The sequence below is a fragment of the Chrysemys picta genome, chromosome 3 (assembly GCF_011386835.1).
Source record: "Chrysemys picta bellii isolate R12L10 chromosome 3, ASM1138683v2, whole genome shotgun sequence".
Taxonomy (NCBI): domain Eukaryota; kingdom Metazoa; phylum Chordata; order Testudines; family Emydidae; genus Chrysemys; species Chrysemys picta.
The window spans coordinates 110,307,862-110,329,247 of record NC_088793.1 but is presented as its reverse complement, the minus strand read 5'-3'; the positions used below and the strand labels follow the sequence as shown (position 1 = coordinate 110,329,247).

The following is a 21,386-nucleotide window of genomic DNA, read 5'->3' as shown; positions in this document are numbered from 1 at the left end:
GGTCACCTCTGCTGATGAGATCTGCACGGTCACCTCTGAGCTTGCCACACTGGCCAAACAGGAAATGAAATTCAAAAGTTCACAGAGCTTTTCCTGTCTACCTGGCCAGTGCATTGGAGTTGAGAGTGCTGTCAAGAGTGGTCACAATGGAGCACTCTGGGATAGCTCCCAGAGGCCAATACCGTAGAATTGCATCCACACTACCCCAAATTTGACCCAGCAAGGTCGATTTCAGCGCTAATCCTCTTGTCGGGGAGGAGTACAGAAATCAATTTTAAGAGCCCTTAAGTCGACAAAAATGGCTTTGTTGTGTGGACGGGTGCAGGGTTAAATCGATCTAATGCTGCTAAATTGGACCTAAACTCGTAGTGTAGACCAGGGCTTACATACAACTTTAAGATGCATTTCCCATTGGCAAGTTCAGGCAATAACATTCTAGCACTGTGGCTCACAGTTTAGAGACTGCTATATCAGAGTGTGCTTAAGGAATAAGAATATAAGAACAGCCATACTTGGTCAGACGAATGGTCCATGTAGCCCAATATTCTGTGTTCTGATAGCGGCCAATGCCAGCTGCTTCAAAGGGAATGAACAGTATAGGGCAACTTATGATACTGGATTCATCTTCTAGTTTTCAGGACAAAGAAAGAGTCTGGGTGGGAGGGTTTGGATGATTTCTTCTTGTATCTGGGATTTATTCTGATTGTGAGTGTAATTTCTCGTTTTTTATTTTGAAGTTTTCATTTCAATAAACATGAACAAACAGTTCATGAGTTCAACAACAATAACAGCAACAGTTCAACAATAAACATGAGCACAAACAGGAGAATTTCTCAAATAACCAGCTATTAGGAAAGAAAAACAGTAAACAGCCTACTGAGATGAAGGAACAATATTTAGGGATAGCTGTGAAGTTATATAATAAATTTACTTGAAAACTGAATAAACATTTACCAGTTCTCATGACTAAAATGGCTTAAATTAAGGTAGTTTCATTGAATAAATGCTATTAAACTTTTATGTATTCTGCCTCTGAAAATAATATTTTAAGGTGGGAGGAAAAATATGTTAAATAAGTAATCCGGTGGGAATAGCATTTACATTATGATTGTGTTTAATTACAGCAAAGTTGGAAATTATGCACAGAGAGGTTGAGGGCTGATTTAATACTCAGGGCAGTGAGCATAGAATGTAATTTATGAATTAAGGGTATTTGCAATGATAACTTACTGAAAGAAAAAAGGCAAAAGGGATAATGGAATGGAGAGATAGGAACAACGTTTACAGAGGAATGGCTGGGAAAGGGAAGTTAGGAAGAGGGAAAATGGGACGGGATGAAGAAAGAAAGAGGAAAAAAAGCAGCAGAAGGAGGAGGGAAAGTGAAGCAGTGGTAAAGCAAGAAGGGAAGGAGTGGGAAATGGAAGGAGGGCAAGGCCCTGAGGCAGCAAGGTGCTTAAGTACATGCCTAACTTTAAACATATGGGGGAGAAAGGGGAGTAGGAAGGTGAAGGGGTATTGCCAGGTCTGTGAATGAGAGATGCACAGGATTTCTCTGTATGGAGCTGGGAACAATCTATCAATGGAAGGACATTGTTACTCAGGATTTCTGTCTATAATGGGTCAGTTATTGCACAAAATAAATCATGTGTTTTGGGAAAGGAAAAGACAGAACTAATCAGGGGAGGGGGGATTGATTATGTGGAAATGTTGAACACACAGGAACATGGTGGTGGGTGGGCAGGGAGAACCCAAAGGTTCACCAGGGATGGAGAGACACAGAAGGAGGGGACCCAAAGAGATGGGGGAAAACCCAAAACCTTCCCAACTCCCATGATACAGATGAACAGGAGAGAGGTATGGAGGCTCTCTGAGGGATAGAGTGGGAAAGATGCCCCACGACTCCCACCATAACCCTCCTGCTACAGCTTCCCACATCCTGCCTTCCTCTTAGCATTGTTGCAAGAACTTCTGCATTTAAAATGGTAGTAATGATGCAAACACCAGTTTTTCATGGGTGTAATTCATTGGAGTTTTTGCTGATTTACGATAGAGTGTCTGAAGGGTGACCCGGGCTCAATCTTCCATAGATGTGTGATGGGAGATGCAAGATGAAGACACAAGGTCTTATTGTTTTGATGCAGATTTATGGCAAATAATGTTCCTGTCTCATTGGCTGTGGAAGATCTTCTGGCAGTGGAAAATGATGCATCATAGTAAGAGAGCACCTGATGTAGGGGAATGCAGAGTGGGTATGCATCTACAGTGAGATGCAGGGATTTGCTTTGCAATAGCTCACTGCACACCATGAGGGCAGGTCTGGGTAGAGCATGTGTGGGAGAAGGCAGGGCTGGAAAATATGCTGCTATGCAGCTCTGCCTCGTGCATGGGGTGATGTTAGAGCCATGCTAAGACTGTAGAACAGGTCTCTGCACACTCCATGGCATAGGATCAAAGGATTCCTGTCCCCACTTATCCTCCTAGTCCCAGCTCAAATGCTTGAGTTGGTCTCTGCGGAGTGGATTTGCCCCTTATTGGTATTTTAACAAAATGTAACTTGCCTGGCAAGTAGAGAATTCCAAATAAACACCAAGTGGGCATTTTTGTTGTTGTTGCCATAAATGTTGAGTCTTGAAATGTTTTAAAATGTTCTAAAAAGCTACATATGCACCTGAAATTTCAAACTGTTCTATCTCTAAGGAAGCTGCTGCCTAGTCTGTTAGCAAAATCACATAAATGTGCCTATGGGCCTGCACAGTACTGGATGTGTGTGCACAAGTGCCCGATTGAGTTGCATACTGTCAAGGCTGTATCCCCACTTTGAACTTTAGGGTACAAATGTAGGGGCCTGTATGAAAACTTCTAAGCTTAACTACCAGCTTAGCTCTGGTTCTGCTGCCACCATTTCAATGGATTCCCTCCCTGGGAAGCCTTGAAAAACCTTCACCAATTCCCTGGTGAATACAGATCCAAACCCCTTGGATCTTAAAACAAGGAGAAATTAACCATTCCCCCTCCTTCCTCCCACCAACTCCTGGTGAATACAGTTCCAACCCCCCTGGGATCTAAAACAAGGAGAAATTAACCATCCCCCCTCATTCCTCCCACCAACTCCTGGTGAATCAAGATCCAAACCCCGTGGATCTTAAAACAAGGAAAAATCAATCAGGTTCTTAAAAAGAAGGCTTTTAATTAAAGAAAAAGGTAAAAATCATCTCTGTAAAATCAGTATGGAAATTAACCTTACAGGGTAATCAAACTTAAAGAGCTCAGAGGACCCCCCTCTAGTCTCAGGTTCAAAGTACAGCAAACAAAGATAAACACTCTAGTAAAAGGTACATTTACAAGTTGAGAAAACAAAGGAAAACTAACACACCTTGCCTGGCTATTTACTTACAAGTTTGAAATAGGAGAGACTTGTTTAGAAAGATGTGGAGAACCTGGATTGATGTCTGGTCCCTCTCAGTCCCGAGAACGAACACCTCACAAACAAAGAACACAAACAAAACCCTTCCCCCCCCCCAAGATTTGAAAGTATCTTGTCCCCTTATTGGTCCTTTAGGTCAGATGCCAGCCAGGTTACCTGAGCTTCTTAACCCTTTACAGGGAAAAGGATTTTGGAGTCTCTGGCCAGGAGGGATTTTATAGTACTGTACACAGGACTGCTGCTACCCTTCCCTTTATAGTTATGACACATACGCAGGTGACTAGATAGGTGTCTAGCTAACCATGTGCCTGGGCAGGCAGAAGATGTGGGTGTACACTTCTAGAAGTGTGTGCACCACACAGGACTGTATATACAGTAACTCCTCACTTAACATTGTAGTTATGTTCCTGAAAAAATGTGACTTTAAGCGAAACGATGTTAAGCGAATCCAATTTCCCCATAAGCATTAATGTAAATGAGGGGGTTAGGTTTCAGGGAAATTTTTTTCACTAGACAAAAGACTATATTACATATATACACACACACACAGTATAAGTTTTAAACAAACAATTTAATACTGGTACACAGTGATGATGATTGTGAAGTTTGGTTGAGGTGGAGGAGTCAGAGGATGGGATATTTCCCTTACTGCTAAATGATGAACTAGCAATTGGCTGAGCCCTCAAGGGTTAACTCTCTCACTCTGCAAGGCAGCAGGAATGGAGGGAGATATGCGCATTTCCCCTTTAAGTACACTGCCTTGTCAATTAGATTAACTTGCTGAGACCGCAGCCCTGGTGTGTTCCCCCTGCTCTATGGAAGATGGGGTAAGCGGGGTGCAGGAGCAGGGGGGAGGGGGACACCCTGACTTTAGCCTCCCTCTTCCTTCCCTCCCCCACCCCGCACAGCAAGCAGGAGTCTCGGGGAGCAGCTCCAAGGCAGAGGGCAAGAGCAGCACATGGCAGTGGGGGAGGGACAGATGCAATTGATAGCCTGCTGGGCAGCCACAGCACAGGGAACTTAGCAGAGTGGGGAGCTGATGGGGGGCTCCCGGTCCACCCTGGTTATAAGCCCCCGCCAGCTAGCTGCAACGGGCTGCTCTTCCTGCAAGCAGTAGACAAAACAGGCAGCTGCTAAACGACTAGAAGTGAGCATTGCACAACTTTAAACGAGCATGTTCCCTAACTGATCAGCAACGTAACAATGAAACAACATTAACTGGGACGACTTTAAGTGAGGAGTTACTGTACACACATGGCAATGTGTGCCTACAGATTGACTGAAAAACCAATGTCCAAGAGACTAAGATAGATTAATAGGCTAAAAGTGATGAGCCCTGATTATCTACAGAACAGGTGTAGCCTGGGAAATGGCAGTGTAAGATTCCTTATACCGAATCCTTGTGCAGTGCAGAAACCACAACTTGGGTTCTGGGCATGTAAATAACTCATTCTCTGTATTCCTTCAGTCCTTGGCTTCTATGTCAAATAGAGCTAATCATGTTGGTGGATTCAGTGAAGTGGAGTCCTGTCAAATAGGAAATAGATTGAAATCAACCCATTTTACATATGATATCCAACAGCCATCAGATGATAATGACTTTCTGTCACTATCCAGGTTTAGTGGATTCACACTAGCAACTTAGAGGAGAAGAGCTCTATACCCCATTATCAATCCCCTGAGCAACTCAGTCTACTACTGTTAAATTGTTTTCAAGATGAGTTTTGGCTTCAGAGCAAAATTCGAGTTTTTTCCCGCTCTGAGCTGTATTGATTTATGGCACTAGATATTCAATTCTTTACTTGTGACTCAGAAACTGAATTTCCATAAATAAAAAGGGTTAGTGAAATATTGAAATAGATGGCTGTCTGAAAAATGCTTGCAACTCATTTTTCTTTATAAAAAAACAAAAGCTCAGCTTGGCTTCATTTATAGTGGAATGAAGAGAATCTGTAGCCATGTGAAATGGGGTTTCAGGAAAGGTTTTAAGGACCAATTACCTTAAAATAACTTGGCTTTGCTTTAAATGCAGGGATATCAATAACAGACAGAATGTTTTCTCAATGTTGTTGTTCTTGAATCCAATGATACTGGGGTAATGTAGCTGCAGTGGTGCCTTTCAGCTTTTTGTTCAGCTATAAAAAGCAGCAGGGGCATCAAATATTGAAGAGCACCTTAGGCATCCTTCTGAATTTCTGTATGTTTGCTCAAGGTCTGCAACATTGTAAATGCTACTGGGATTTCACTCAGGTAAAAGCCTTCAGCACATTCATGTAGGTCAAATTTCAGGGCAGTTTTTTACTAAGTAGTCCTAAGGGATTACGGGTACAGAAACACTAGAGGGGACAAGTCCTGTTTTTTTAGTTTTTTAATGCAGAGATCTCATCACTTTCCCATACCTCCATGACATCTCAAAATAAGCATTCAGGGGGTAGGGATATCACTGAAGCAGAGTTTTAGGGGCTTAAGTTTTAGAAAGACTTAAAGACGTTAAACAAACAGTAATGTAGGGAGTCACATCATCGTCTTCTGAGGACATCTATAACACTGAATTGCTTTAAGGTATTCTCTCTTCCCAGAGGGTTTTGCTATGATATTAATTTAACAGACTTTTCTGGCACTTTGCCCCCAAAGTCCTTTTTGAAATCTTCAAAGCTCTCTACAACTCAAATCAGATTTAAAGAAATAGACAGAGTCTGATTTTAGAGATAAGGGGTCACTGGGTGAGTTTATATATAATCTATGTGCCTTCCATTAGAATACTAGAATAGTCCAGGTTGCCAACTGAATGAACGCTTTAAAAAGTAGATTTAAACAAGAGGAGATGCTGTATAATATATAAGCCCATACAACGAAATGTGAAGTTAAGGTTTTGAGCAAATACCAGCATATTGCATGATGAGCAAGTTAAGAACATACATAAATAAAAATGTTACAAATCCAAGCAACTCAGGTTTAAGGTGTACTTCCACAACAAGACAGTCACACTCAAATAACAACTGCACGCCTAGCTTGTCTTCATTATACTGGCAACCTTGTAGTATTCTCAGCAAGAAGCAGAAAGTATTGTACTATTTTATTTTTGATAGGTTTAGAAAGTGTATTTTCTTTGAAGCTGTAAAAGCGTATTCATTTGGATAACTTTAATTATGATAATTCAATCTGCCATATATTAAAAAAGGATGCATAAGCATCCTTTGAACATCCAACTCTTTAAAAAGCAACAAAGCATTTTTCTTTTTGAAAAAGGTTTCCCCTATGACCACTATGACAATATAAACCTTGTTTTTGGATTACTGAATGAAAACTGAATTTGTAATGGAATGCATTGAGAAGTTACATTTAACAGAGCCAGTAGCATTGCAAACCCTTTTGCTACCTTTGATGACTGCTCTATGTAATGAAACGGGTGCAAAGCTGAGACCTTGTTTCTGATGCCTCTACTGATGTGTAGTCTGTAGTAGATGATGGTTGTGCATCTCTGGGTGGAAGAGTAGAGGATATGCAGAGATAGGAAGCTGAACTGGTTTGTTTCCTTTGGATTAGATCTCGTGGAATGGATAGTCAGCTATTTTCAATGGATCTATGATGATTTACACCATCTGAGGCTCTGATCTGTTTTGTGCAACCTATCTTAGCTGATACACAGTGTAGTGGTTTTTATATATGGATATATTGAACACATACATCTGTCCTCAATCTATGAATCGTTAAAGTGAAATTATAGTTAGAAAGGTGACTAAAAAGGACATTGTGAAATTCTATACTTATTCTGGTGCTGACTTTCCTATCAGGTACTGTATGCTTAATTTACAATGCTTGCAAAGTCTTAATTTTTGTAACACATCAGCCTAACAAATTCAACCAGAGACCTGAAGCTCAAATGGTTTTCTGTTTCTTACATCAAAACTTCTGCAATCATAATTTAACTGAAAGTTTCCTGGATGATTCACGAGATAGTCTAGACTCCAGTTCACAGTTGTATACCTTTGTTGGCTCTCCAATACGAAGAGGAGTAAATAGTTAGTTAGGGTCAAAATTTTCACACCTGGATGCCTGAAGTTAGGTTGCTAAATGCAAGTGACTTGATGTTCAGAATTGCTGAGCACCCACAAATCCCACTGAAAGAGGCACATGGCTATCTCACCATACACTGTCATTTTATGAATTAATGGAGATATCCTAGAACTGGAAGGGAAAGGTCACTGAGTCCAGCCCCCTGCCTTCACTAGGCAGGACCAAGTACTGATTGTGCCCTAGATTCCTAGGTGGTCCCCTCAAGGATTGAACTCACAACCCTGGGTTTAGCAGGCCAATGTGCAAACCACTGAGCTATCCCACCCCCCATCTCACATGTGTGTTTTAAGATCATGGTGGTTGCAATCAAGATCTCTTCTGAACAAGGCATACTAATGTTCCTTACTTTTACTCATAAAGCCTTATATATATATATATACACGCATAATGTTTCATAGTTTATTTCTAGTAAAAAAATAACACATTTGTCTCTGTGCAATATCTACATGTCCTGTAAATGTCCCTCTCTCAGGCACAGCCTCCTTTGTTAGCTTTTTTTTTGTATATGGAAGAGGGCAGAGTCTGCTTTTGAAGGGTTAGTGACATCATATTATCTTTTGATAACTATTGTTACATTGATTTTTTGTGCTAATGAGTGGCAAACAGAAACTTCATTTACTGCTTGTCACATCTGTACTTAGGAATCATTTTGCAACTGTAGTATATGTCATTCAGGACAAATGATGCTTAGAAATATAGAAATTGAAAGATTTTTTTATTATTCTTTTGCTTCCTTATGCAACAAGTCCCTAATCTAAATAAGGTTAAAATCACATTGCAGCAGGGCACCAATACTCTGTTTTAAATACCTTTTGGCTCTTAATGGACTTGAAGTTTACATTTGCTGTTTCTGTTACCTTCACAGAATAAAATCATAAGTAATCATTATTTGCCCTTCCCTGCCTTTCAATCAAGCATCTCAAAGCACTTGACAAACATTAATTACATCTCGGAGCAAGCAGCTGTAGTAGTTAGTATTATTATGTCTAAGTAGGAAACCTGTTGTCTCAAGCTCTGTGTGCAGCCACTGTTTTTACATTACCATACTGGCATTTCTCTAGCAGTTAATGACCATATAAGTACCAGTGGGAATGCAGGAGATCAGTCTCAATATTTAGCTGAGGTTTTAATGAAAAAATGTCACATTAAGGACGAATCCTGGCTAATGATTGGCTGAAAACAGCCATGTGATGAGTCTGTAATCCTAAAGTGTGGAACAATGTTAATCAGTTAAATTTCATATCCAAATGGTTGCAAACAATTGGCTTCAAAGAATTTTGTGAAAACTTAGAACCTAACATTGATCATGGTTTTATGTTGGTGTAGCTCCACTGACTTATTTGGAGCTATTCCTCATTAATCATAGTGCCAAACAAAATCAGGCTGTAAACTTTTTCTGGAGCTCCAGTTTCATCACCCCCTTAGATCATTAGTTTAAAAATAACAGCACTTTCCGGAGATTTACATATTTAGATGGATGTCTAAGCTAGGTGCTTGAATGAATGTAATAATGAGTATATACAATAACATATACATTGTCTCCCAAAGTAAATTAAACCTCAATCAGATTTTAGCTTAAAAGGTTAAAGCACTTATCCCAGCCTACATAGTGAGTGGGAGAAATGGAATAGAACCCAGGATGCTTCAATTCTTGATCTTTTCCTGCTTATTCCAAAATTATTAAAATCTAGCAGTTATAAATAAAATGGAATATGTATTTTACATGAGCAATGTGACCATATCACCTCTGTTATTTCAGTAATGTGCCATTCCCTATACAGGAGTATTCTGTATAAAGACAAAGACTGAATAAAGATGATCCTCACTGTTCAAAATTTTCATGTGAGTAACAGCTTTTGTTTGACTGGACTCTTCAGTTTGGATTGCAAGTGGCAGAAGATACAAATTTAAAATTTTTATTAAAGTTAATGTTTAAAATGAAATATACACGAGTTAAGAGGCAAGGTACTGTACATCTGGGGTCAGGCTTGGGTTATGGGGGATTACAGATATTGTTTGCAAGGATGAGAAGATACATAAATATTGCATAACCTGCATAGACCAAGATTGGGGTGCAAGGGTTTTTAAAGTGTCAGTGGATAAGTGGGCTTGGGTACGCCACCCATGGAATGAATAAGGAGTCCAAGACTGTATCGGTGTAGCAGATAAGTACGTGGGTGGGGAGCGTCCCTTGGTCCTTCAGGGAAGGAAGTGGGTTATTTCCCTGGTCGGCGGTCTTGGTTACTCAACGTGGTATTGACGGTATCCTGTGATGTGTTCTGTATAAATGTCTCTGGACCACCTGATGGTGTTGGACACCATGAGCTGTCTCATGAGCCGGGCGTAGCGTCAACCGACTCCGCACGCTCTCAGAATCGGCTCATTGTGGGGGGGTCCCACAAGCCCAGGGCTCCCACGATCAGGGCGTATATCTGGACCTCGTAGCCCTGGGCTCTCAAGGTCTCAGCCAGCAGGGTGTATGTCGATGCCTTCCGTGCTCGGGCCTCGTGGAGGGCCGGTGACTGGTTTTCAAAAGGCACCGTGACGTCTACGATGAAGACCTTCTTCTTTTCTGCATCCGTCATGACTATGTCGGGTTGCAGTCTGCTGTCTGTCCTGGGGATGGCGGAGTCGAGGGTGATCTTCCCCAGGGATGGCTTTCACCAGCCTGTTCTGGATGGCATTGTGGTGGTGCCGCCAGGCTCCGGAGTGCTGTTTGCATCCACACAGGATGTGGGGCAGGGTCTCGTTTGCATAGCTGCACTTCCTGCAGCGCTTGTCTCGGTTGCTGTGGCGGATGGCTCTGTTGAGGGGAACGCAGTTGAGTCGGGCCCTGTGGACGAACCGCCAGTCAGCGAACCTGGTGAAGCTGCCCCCGGGGAGGAAGTGGTTGCTAGCGTCCCACTTGCTGGACACCTCGAACACCTTGCCCTGGTCCGGCTTCCGTTTGAGGTTCTCGGCATAGTGGCAGCGGATGGTGTCCTTCAGGGTCTTTTCCAGCATAGCTCTGGCGGTCGGGGTGACGATGGTGTGGTCCGAAGTCTTTAAGCGTGATACCAGTATTCCCAGCTCCCGGCGCTCCTCGCACCACTTCCCACAGCAGCCGATCCTCTTACCCAGGCATCTCGAGGCGTTGCGGGTGCGGGACCAGAGAGAGGATAGGTCTCCCCCCTCTCTCCCAAACTCAGCCTGCAGGGAGCCACTGAGGTAAGTGGCGATGTCCTGCTCGGAGGGGGCCCTGGTGATGCGTTTCCTGACCATGGCCCGTACGGCTTCCTGCACAATGTTCTTCACCGTTTGCCTGGATCCAGGAGACTGATTAAAAAAATGAAGCTGAAGATTATGCACAGCATGTCCTACAAAGTAATTTGTCTTTTGCAGGCGCACTTACGGGAAGAAGTTGTTTCTGGAGTAAGGCAGAGCATGGAGAAGTTTGGTTTAAAATATGCATCTGTTTCTACAGATCCAGATTGTATAACTTGGTGAATATCATACTATGGGCACTGCAGTTATTGTACATTCTTTTTTTTAAACAAAGTTTTCTAAGTAAATTTTTAAGGTTGTAAATGAGTGCTTTGTTATCGTATGCTTAATGTTTATGTACTTAAAGTCTGGTTTTACTCTTCCAAACATTGATGGGGCCTGATTCTCCACTCCACCTCTCCAATGTTATTTTTAGCTCTGCAGCCCAAGCCCCACAAGCTCAACTTAGTTGACCAGGGCTCTGACACTCAGTGATAGAGTGGAGAATTGGGTCCCTGGGGTGGGATTTTTCAAAAGCAAAATTACAGTTACATCAATACTAGTCACTGCTTATGTCCACTGTTAATTTTCTGTGTTGAATACATGCACTATAAATGAAAACACAAACTGTTTAACATCCACAAACCTAGAGAAAAGGACAGTGCTGTAGAAAGCTCAGACAAATAGGTTTGAATAACAATTTCCACTGATTCTAATAGATAATATTATAATGCCTGGAGATGCTTTACATATTGTAACCACCCCATGGCAGAATATCAGTGTAAGTGCTGTGGTATACTAGTCCACTGTAAGGGTACATCAACATTAGAGCTAGGGGTGTAATTTCCAGCCAGACATATACTAGCTTTGATAATAGACAGCATGATAAAATAGTAGTGTTAGCCACGGTGGTGCAGGTGGAGGAACAGGCTAGCCACCCCAAGTACAATCCCACCAGTACTCTAGGCATATACTCAAGTTGGTTAGCCTGTCCCACTGCCCATGCTGCTGCACTTCTATGTTTAGCGCACTTGCTCAATGAAAGCTAGCATGTGTATGGTCACCTGAGCTGGGAATTATACCCTCAGCTCACATGTAGACATATCCTAGATGTCTGGTGGTGTGCTCCATGTATTATGAGCTTGAAGGCAAACGCTGTAGATGCTGCAAGCACTAGGCTCTACAGGCTCTAGGCCTCCTATAAATACACACTTTGAGTAATTGAGAACTTCTTTACTACCGCTTCCAGAAACATAAAGTGCAAACACCATAGGCCCAACTGCTTTTAACAGTTACAACAAAAAGATCAACACAGATCATAACCCATCCCTAAGGACAGCCCAGTACAGGGAGCTAATGACAAACATCTCGCTATCCTCTTGCCACCAACCCACTCCACTATATCCTCTTGCTGCAGCTATGGCGAGCTATGGAGAGTGGGGGGATGTCTGCCAAGTTCTTAGACTGCCTAGTCTTTCCTCCACAGCCAGCTTCTCAATTCTCTGGCTGATGCTCCTCCTCCAATACAGCCTCTGGCTCTCTTGGGCCTGGTTCCTTCTGACCTCAAGGTGTACTTCCCTTTCCTGTACTCTGGGGATTATGCAATCCTCTACTGGCTGTTAAACTGGGGCATAGCACAGTGCAGGTTCATTATAATACAAGTGCTTCTTAGGTCACAGGATCCCAAAGCATCTGGAGGCCTGGGTTAGGCAGAGTCTGGCTGGGGGAGCCCAGGACTGGTACTGAGCCTCTCACTTTCTGTCTCTGCCAGCACACCCACTCCTGTTCCTGCTGCCACCATCGACACAGCTCCCCACTCCATCATGCCTCTCTGCAGCAGCCAGGGGTGCCCCCAGAAATTTTTCACATGGTACATACATGTAGCACATGAGCCGGGGAGATCCCACAAGTCACCACCAATCCCTGTGGAGCCATCCCCACAGCAGCCACTGGCCCCAGCGCCTCACCCGCCAAGTCCGTGCCTTGCTCAGCTCCTGTTGGGTTGGAGAGCAAGCCCGTCACGCACACATCTTGCAGTGGGAGCTCCTGGAGACAGAGGCGTGACCAGGCCAACCTGAGTGACACTGCAACCCCCATGCACCAGGTTCCAATGCCACTTGGTGTGCGAGCCTCTCAAACGGGTCTTGGGGCAAAGTGCCCCTTTTGTTCCCCTCCCCACTCTGAGCATCCCTACTGCCAATGGTACATAATGTGTACACAGCTGCAGGCACCTTTTGTCATAGCTGCAGCAGCTGCCGCTGCTTCCCCATTCAGATTCAGCAGTGCCTTGAGCATAGCTGGAAGAGAGGCAGGTGGCTGTCTGAAGTGAGGCTCCACAGTGGCCTCTACTGGCTGTGAGAGAAACTGCAATTTCTGCCCACAGTTCTACCCTCAGTCCGAGCTGCAGGGGTGTGTGACTAATATGTCTGCTACATGTGAGAGTGTCACACAAGTTGCATCACACTTGGCAGTCCTGCCATCCGGGGATCCTTTCAAAAGTTTGTCAACTAGTTAGATCATGAAGGCTTAGGCTTCCATCCCAGATCATCAGAGTATTCACCAACTTTCATTGGTTTTTAAGTACTTCATGTAGCTAAAGATAGCTAAAGAAAAAGGGCCAGGAGAAAGTGCTGTGCAACTAATAATACCACAGGATCAAAGGCACTGTATTACCTGAACATCTTTAATCTATTCCTGACTAAAGTACCTTTGCTATACATAAAGGCCTTTTCAAATGATGTTGACAGTGCTGTTGTAGCCGTGCTGGTCCGAGGATATTAGCAAAACAAGATTGATGAGGTAATATCTTTTACTGGCGCCAGTCTATGGCTCTTGAAAGGAACCCTACAGACAACAATATACAAGAAACCCAGGGATCACCGCACTTCCCTTCACAGAGCCAGTAACCACCCCAAATACACGAATAAATTTGTAATCTACAGCCAGGCCCTCAGATACTACAGAATGTGCTTCGAGGAGAAAGTCTGGTATACATAACTTAAAACACTTAAAACCGTCTTCACCAAATAAGTACATTCTGCCAGAGAAATAGATTGCCTCATGGACTGGGCCACCCAAATACCCTGAGAGAAGCTGCTTCAATTGTGGGGGGGGAGGGAGGGGAAGAGAATCACCAACCACACATGCCTAGTTGTCACCTACCATCCCACAATGTTAATCAGTGAGTACCACAGCTTGAAAGAACTCTTTCCCAGACCCCCTCTTCTGGCCTTTAAACAACCCTCCAACCTTGCCAAGCCAAACATCAGAAGCAAATTACCCACAGACCAGGATGTACCAACACAAAGCAGCACCAGACCCTGCCAGAACAACAGATGCAAATGCTACGATGATCGATATCCCCACAACACACCTGTAAAGATCCCTGGGTCCTACACATGCCTATCACAACATGTGGTGTATCTCTAGTGCACTAAATGCCCCTATAACAACTATGTGGATGAAACAAGACACTCACTATGCTCTTGAATGAGCTCAATTGTGGTGGGGAGAGGGGTCAGCAAAGGGACTCATCATGTGAGTAAGAACTGCTCTCATGAGTAAAGATTTGCAAGTGTGAGCCCTCAACTTTGACTCTAATATTGGTGAGACATAAATTATTAAAGCAGAACCATTTGCCACATCTGGCAAATATACCTCTCCTAGGATGACACGCTCATCACTAGGATGAACACCATAATCTCCTCCTACATCTATCAACACAGAAAGAGGCTCTGGGTAAGCTCTGGGTGGTAATAGGCAGACTGAAAAAATGGCACTCCATTTACTTCTTATGCATCTTCTGATGTGTATCTTTTCTTTTGTAAGTGCTCATATGTCCCCCACAGTACAGTAGTGTCTGAGCACCTCACCATCTATACTGTATGTATCCTTACAGCATCCCTGTGAGGTAGGTTAATAGTGTTAGCCCATTTTACAGATGGCAAATTGAGGCAGAAAGAAACTGAGTAACTGACTCAAGGTCGTGCAAGGAACAAATTTGCCAGCTACACACTATAGCTTCCTCTTACCTCTCTGCTCTTGTACGCTCCAGTGTATGGAGGATGGTATAAGTAACATAGCAAAGAAAAAGAGTTAATCCTCAAGATGTGTGAACCAACATCTTCGACACCTCCACATTATCTTATTACTTGTGCTTTTCTCCTTCTCTCCCCCCAATGTTTGTTCACATCCTTCATGCATCCTGACTCTGTAGGCTTGATAGATGTGTTATGGTAATTACTGAAGTACATTAAATATGAAGCTGTTGTTGGGACAGAGGACACATCTTTTATTTATCTGCAATGCATAATTTATCGAGCTACAGAAATAATAATAAAATAAATGCTGCAGATGAGTTATGAACATTATTAGTGTACATTGAATATGCAACTCTAACGTGTGTAACCCTTCTGCCAGATGGTAAAGGCAGCAACAAGAGGTTTAATATGCAGGGGTTCCTCTTAACCAGGACCGGCCTTACAGGTGGGCAACCGCCCTGGGCGCTCTGGTCAGGAGGCTGCAGAAGGGTTGTGCCCACCCGGAAGGCAGCAGGAGGGGATAAACGGGGCTGCAGTGCGGGAGCCACACACTCTCACACATCTCCACTCCACCCTCCTGGCAGTATGATGCCTGCAGCGCCATCGCTGCTCCACCTGCTGCTGTTCTGCCTGCTGTGTGGCCTCCCGCTGCTCGGGGAGCAGTACTTAAAGGGGGCCAAGGAAAGTTCATCTAGGGTGCCATTTTCCCATGGGCCAGCCCTGCTCTTAACAGTACAAAACAGAACCAGCTCATACCCCCACCCAGAAATCTGGGAAAACTAAACACCACCCCTGGGTACGTCTACATGGGGATAAAAACCCACAGCTGTCCCGGGGTCAGCAGACTCGAGCTCACAGGGTTTAGGCACCAGGGTTGAAAAATTTCTGTGTAGACATTTGAACTCAGGCATCGGTCATTGCAATCTGTCCCTACACCAGTTCTAAACTGCAGCCCCTGGACTAGTGATTTCAGCTCCTGTAATCGCTGAGAAGAAAGGAGAGTTCTTAATTGAGTCTGATCTGCTTTGTCTTTAAACACTAAAAAGAGGAAGGTGACATAGTATGTCAGTCTCTTTGGGTACGTCTTCACTACCCGCTGTATCAGCGGGTAGCAATCGATTGATCCGGGATCGATTTATCGTGTCTTGTTAAGACGCAATATATCGATCCCCGAACACACTCACCGTCGACTCTGGAACTCCACCAGAGTGAGCGGCAGTAGCGCAGTCGACGGAGGAGCTGCAGCCGTCGATCTCACGCCGTGTGGACCCCAGGTAATTTGATCTAAGATACTTCGACTTCAGCTACGTGAATAGCGTAGCTGAAGTTGCGTATCTTAGATCGATCCCCCCGCCTAGTGTAGACCAGCCCTTTAAATAGCAGCCACACCACCACATAAGTGTGCATGTCCCCACCCCCTCTGGCTTTCACTTGGACATGGCATTACTACCCCCCCTGCTTAGCGAGTGAGGTTGAATTTAGGAGTACTTGTGGCACCTTAGAGACTAACAAATTTATTAGAGCATAAGCTTTCGTGGACTACAGCCCACTTCTTCAGATGCATATAGAATGGAACATATATTGAGGAGATATATATACACACATATAGAGAGCATGAACAGGTGGGAGTTGTCTTACCAACTCTGAGAGGCCAATTAAGTAAGAGAAAAAAAACTTTTGAAGTGATAATCAAGCTAGCCCAGTACAGACAGGTTGATAAGAAGTGTGAGAATACTTACAAGGGGAGATAGATTCAATGTTTGTAATGGCTCAGCCATTCCCAGTCCTTATTCAATCCTTTGTTGATTGTGTCTAGTTTGCATATCAATTCCAGCTCAGCAGTCTCTCGTTGGAGTCTGTTTTTGAAGTTTTTCTGTTGTAATATAGCCACCCGCAGGTCTGTCACTGAATGACCAGACAGGTTAAAGTGTTCTCCCGCTGGTTTTTGAGTATTATGATTCCTGATGTCAGATTTGTGTCCATTAATTCTTTTGCGTAGAGACTGTCCGGTTTGGCCAATGTACATGGCAGAGGGGCATTGCTGGCACATGATGGCATATATCACATTGGTAGATGTGCAGGTGAACGAGCCCCTGATGGTATGGCTGATGTGATTAGGTCCTATGATGATGTCACTTGAATAGATATGTGGACAGAGTTGGCATCGGGGTTTGTTACAAGGATAGGTTCCTGGGTTAGTGGTTTTGTTCAGTGATGTGTGGTTGCTGGTGAGTATTTGCTTTAGGTTGGGGGGTTGTCTGTAAGCGAGGACAGGTCTGTCTCCCAAGATCTGTGAGAGTAAAGGATCATCTTTCAGGATAGGTTGTAGATCTCTGATGATGCGCTGGAGAGGTTTTAGTTGGGGGCATCAGAGATCTACAACCTATCCTGAAAGATGATCCAGCAAGCAGGTGCTTGGGGCGGCCCCTGGAAGGGGGCAGCACATCCGGCTCTTCGGTGGCAATTCGGAGGCGGGTCCCTCAGTCTGTGTCAGAGGGAAGGACCGGCCGCCAAAGAATCGCAGCTTTTTTTTTTTTTTTTTTTGCTTTTTTGCTTGGGGCGGCAAAAACTATGGAGCCAGCCCTGCTCAGAGGGTGCTCCATGGCTAGAATGGAGCTAATTCCCAGAGAAATCAGCAGGAGGTGCCGTGGTGGTGAGTCAGCAACCTGTTACAATGTATCCCTCTTCAAATTTTTAGTGTGTTCTTCAAATTACTGTTCATGAGACTGATTCTCTTTTTCAGCTCTTTCTGTGTTTGAAAAGTTATAAGGGATCTGTTTCATAGGGGCAGCTACATATGCTTAGTCCTTTATAAGTGGATTGTTCAGCCTCACTTGCATATAATCTTGGTAGGTTTTTCTTTTTAATGTCATGGCTAAAAGAATGACATGCAGGTATGAATTTAAATGTTTCCCTAGATACTTTGTCTTTTCTTAGTGACTATGATTCTTTAATAAATCTGAAATCCTATGTCCTCATCAATTAACAAAAAAGTGATTAAACAAATTGGTTTGAAGAAGTAGGTTTATATCTATAGATGGCACACTCGTATTTTCAACAGTTTCCTTGCAAAGCAGCAAACCAGAATCTGAATATACTAGTGGTGAATAGTTTCTTATCAATTGCCTTAGGAACCACAAAAAACCCATACTAATTTCCCCCTACAGTTACTCACACCTTCTTGTCAACTGTCTGAAATGGGCCACTCTCATTACCACTACAAAAGTTTTTTTTCCTCCCTTAGTATCCTGCTGTCAATTAATTGCCTTGTTAAACTGACCTCATACTTGGTAAGGCAACTCCCATCTTTTCATGTATTTATACCTGCTCCTGTATTTTTCACTCCATGCATCTGATGAAGTGGGTTCTAGCCCACAAAAGCTTATGCCCAAATAAATTTGTTAGTCTCTAAGGTGCCACAAGGACTCCTCGTTGTTTTTGCTGATACAGACTAACACAGCTACCACTCTGAAACAAAAAGAATATGAACTTCAGGGAAGGGCAAATTCATCTTTTATGTACTTCTGCTGAAACTGATGGTATTACATAGGGGTGAATTTAGTCCAAGTAGCCCATTGCTGTATCTTTGCACAGGCAAAACTCCATTGTGGGTTTGGGGATGATGGAAAAGAGAACCGAGATATCATGATGATCATGTTTCTTGCATCTGTTGTGGTCTGTCTTTTGATGTTCTCTTCTAATCTGTGCTGTGAGACACTGAGCCTGAAATGAAGCAAAATTAAAGTATTTCATTATGACTAGGGAAAGCCCTTTCACTAAGGCCTGGTCTACACTAGGCGTTTATGTCGAAGTTAGCGCCGTTAAATCGAATTAACCCTGCACCCGTCCACACTGCGATGCTATTTAGTTCGACATAGAGGTCTCTTTAATTCGACTTCTGTACTCCTCCCCGACGAGGGGAGTAGCGCTAAATTCGACATGGCCATGTCGAATTAGGCTAGGTGTGGATGGAAATCGACGCTAATAGCTCCGGGAGCTATCCCACAGTGCACCACTCTGTTGACGCTCTGGACAGCAGTGCGAGCTCGGATGCTCTGACCAGCCACACAGGAAAAGCCCCGGGAAAATTTGAATTTGAATTCCTTTTCCTGTCTGGCCAGTTTGAATCTCATTTCCTGTCTGGACATCGTGGCGAGCACAGCAGCACTGGCAACGATGCAGAGCTCTCCAGCAGTGATGGCCGTGCAGTCTGGGAATAGAAAGAGAGCCCCAGCATGGACTGATCGTGAAGTCTTGGATCTCATCGCTGTGTGGGGCGATGAGTCCGTGCTTTCCGAGCTGCGATCCAAAAGAAGGAATACAAAGATCTACGAGAAGATCTCTAAAGACATGGCAGAGAGAGGATACAGCCGGGATGCAACGCAGTGCCGCATGAAAATCAAGGAGCTGAGACAAGGCTACCAGAAGACCAAAGAGGCAAACGGACGCTCCGGATCCCATCCCCAGACATCCCGTTTCTACGAGGCACTGCATTCCATCCTCGGTGCTGCCGCCACCACTACCCCACCAGTGACCGTGGACTCTGAGGATGGGATACTGTCCACGGCCGGTTCCTCAGACATGTTAGGGGACGGGGAAGATGAGGAAGGAGATGAGGAGGGCGAGGCAGTTGGCAGCTCTCACAATGCTGATTTCCCCGACAGCCAGGATCTCTTCATCACCCTTACAGAGATCCCCTACGAAGCGTCCCCAGCCATTACCCCGGACACAGAATCTGGTGAAGGATCAGCCAGTAAGTGTTGTAAACATGTAAACATTTATTTTTAACAAAACAGGAATATTAACAATTAAAAGAATGGGTTGTTCATGATTAGTGTGCCCTAGGCGCTTAACGGTTTAGTAAGGGGCAGTGCAAGTTTTGAAAAGAAATCTAGCAATGTCCGGTTTTCAGTGATTGTCCTGCACAAGCCGCTCTACTGTTTATTTCCTGCTACTGCAGCTACAGTAAAATGCGGTCTATGTGTCCGGGGATAGAGCAGTAATCCTCCTGGGACATCTCGATGAAGCTCTCCTGGAGGTAACTTGAAAGCCGTTGCATGAGGTTCTTGGGGAGAGCGGCCTTATTGGGTCCTCCGAAGTACGACACGTTGCCGCGCCACGAGATTATCAGGTACTCGGGGATCATTGCTCTGCACAGCAGGGCGGCATACGGCCCTGGTCTTTGGAGGCTTTCCCGGAGCATTCTCTCTTTGTCGCTCTCGGAGATCCTCATCAGGGTGATGTCGGCCATGGTGACCTGCTTTTAATTAGGTAGGGGAATGTTAGTGTTGGGACTGCTTTCCCGTTCCTTTACAGAACTGTCACCGCTGGTTTTTAGCCACGCGGTGGAGGCAGGAGAGGGGCAGCCGAAAGGGATCATTCCCGGGGACAGCCGCGAGGGGGTGGACAGGGGCAGAGTTCCCGCTTGCCGGATTGCTGGCAGCAGGGACTGACATTGATTTAAATGTGAAATGAGGCCAGTGGTAATATAAAAGTTTTAAACTGCCACAAGTGTACGGCTTACCATGTCTGCCTGCAACAGAAATTCCGTTGTGCTGCCTCGCTTCTCAAATGTGCTGTTCAAGACCCCAGGCACTGAATGCGAAGGCCGAGAATTCGACCTTGTGCTGAGTGCGCATGTGAAAGGTGCTGTGCATGGTCTTGTTCACAGAGAAAGACTATGTTCTTTGTTCACAACTACATTTATCTTTCTGAGGAATTCACTCCCTTTTTCCCATTTCCACAGCCCCGTCTGCGACTGTCTCACAACCTAGCCTGGAATCACACTCCCAGAGGCTAGCGCGGATTAGGCGTAGGAAGAAGAGGACACGGGAGGACATGTTCTCTGAGCTTATGGCCTCTTCCCAAGCCCAGGCAGCACAGCAGACCCAGTGGCGGGAGAACTTGACCCGAATGCACCAAGCCAACATGGATCGGGAGGAGAGGTGGCGGCAGGAAGACCAGCAGGCGACTCAAACGCTGCTTGGACTACTGAGGGAGCAAACGGACACGCTCCGGCGCCTTGTGGATGTTCTGCAGGAACGGAGGCAGGAGGACAGAGCCCCGCTGCAGTCCATCTCTAACCGCCCTCCCCCGCCACCAAGTCCCATACCCACCTCACCCAAAGTGCAAAGAAGGAGAGGCGGCAGAGTCCCTGCTAACTCTCACTCCACCCCTGCAGAGAGCTCTAGTAGCAGAAGGCTCTCATTTCCCAAAATTTGAAAAGTTCTTTCCTTCCCGCCTGACACAAGCCCACGTCCAAGTTTCACCTCCCAATGCCATGTGTAGTTGATAATAAAAAATTCGTTTCTGTTAACTACTGTTTCAATCATGTTCTTTTGGAGGAGGAGGGGAAAGGGGGTTGGAAATTGGACAGGACAGTCTCCTTTGGCAGGGTACATAGTCGGGGGCAGGCACAGCAGCAGGGCACATACACAGTGCAGTGATGCAGTGACTAGTTGCCCCGGTTAGTCTGGGAGGTTGTTTTGATGTAATGTTGGGGGGGGGGTGGGTTGCTCTGTGACTTTGTGGCGGGGGAGGGCAGTTACAGATCTTAAGCGCCGGTCCTTAGACAGGATCACAGAGCCACACAGCATGGGATC

The 21,386-nt window shown here is 44.7% G+C and overlaps 1 protein-coding gene across 1 annotated transcript; it reads left to right on the top strand.

Annotated features, from left to right (window-relative positions):
• Positions 1–18,549: 18,549 nt before the first annotated feature.
• On the top strand, positions 18,550–21,100 carry LOC135982377 (uncharacterized). Its single transcript, XM_065588785.1, has 2 exons — positions 18,550–19,537; positions 20,531–21,100. Exons 1-2 carry the CDS (start codon positions 18,961–18,963, stop codon positions 21,004–21,006), a joined length of 1,053 nt encoding a protein of 350 aa, XP_065444857.1. The 5' UTR covers positions 18,550–18,960; the 3' UTR covers positions 21,007–21,100.
• Positions 21,101–21,386: the final 286 nt, after the last annotated feature.

Coding starts and splice junctions, on each gene's coding strand:
- LOC135982377 (XM_065588785.1), top strand. CDS start 18,961: ATGCAGAGCTCTCCAGCAGTGATGGCCGTGCAGTCTGGGAATAGAAAG. Junction 19,538..20,530: donor ATCTGGTGAAGGATCAGCCA/GTAAGTGTTGTA, acceptor CCATTTCCACAG/CCCCGTCTGCGACTGTCTCA.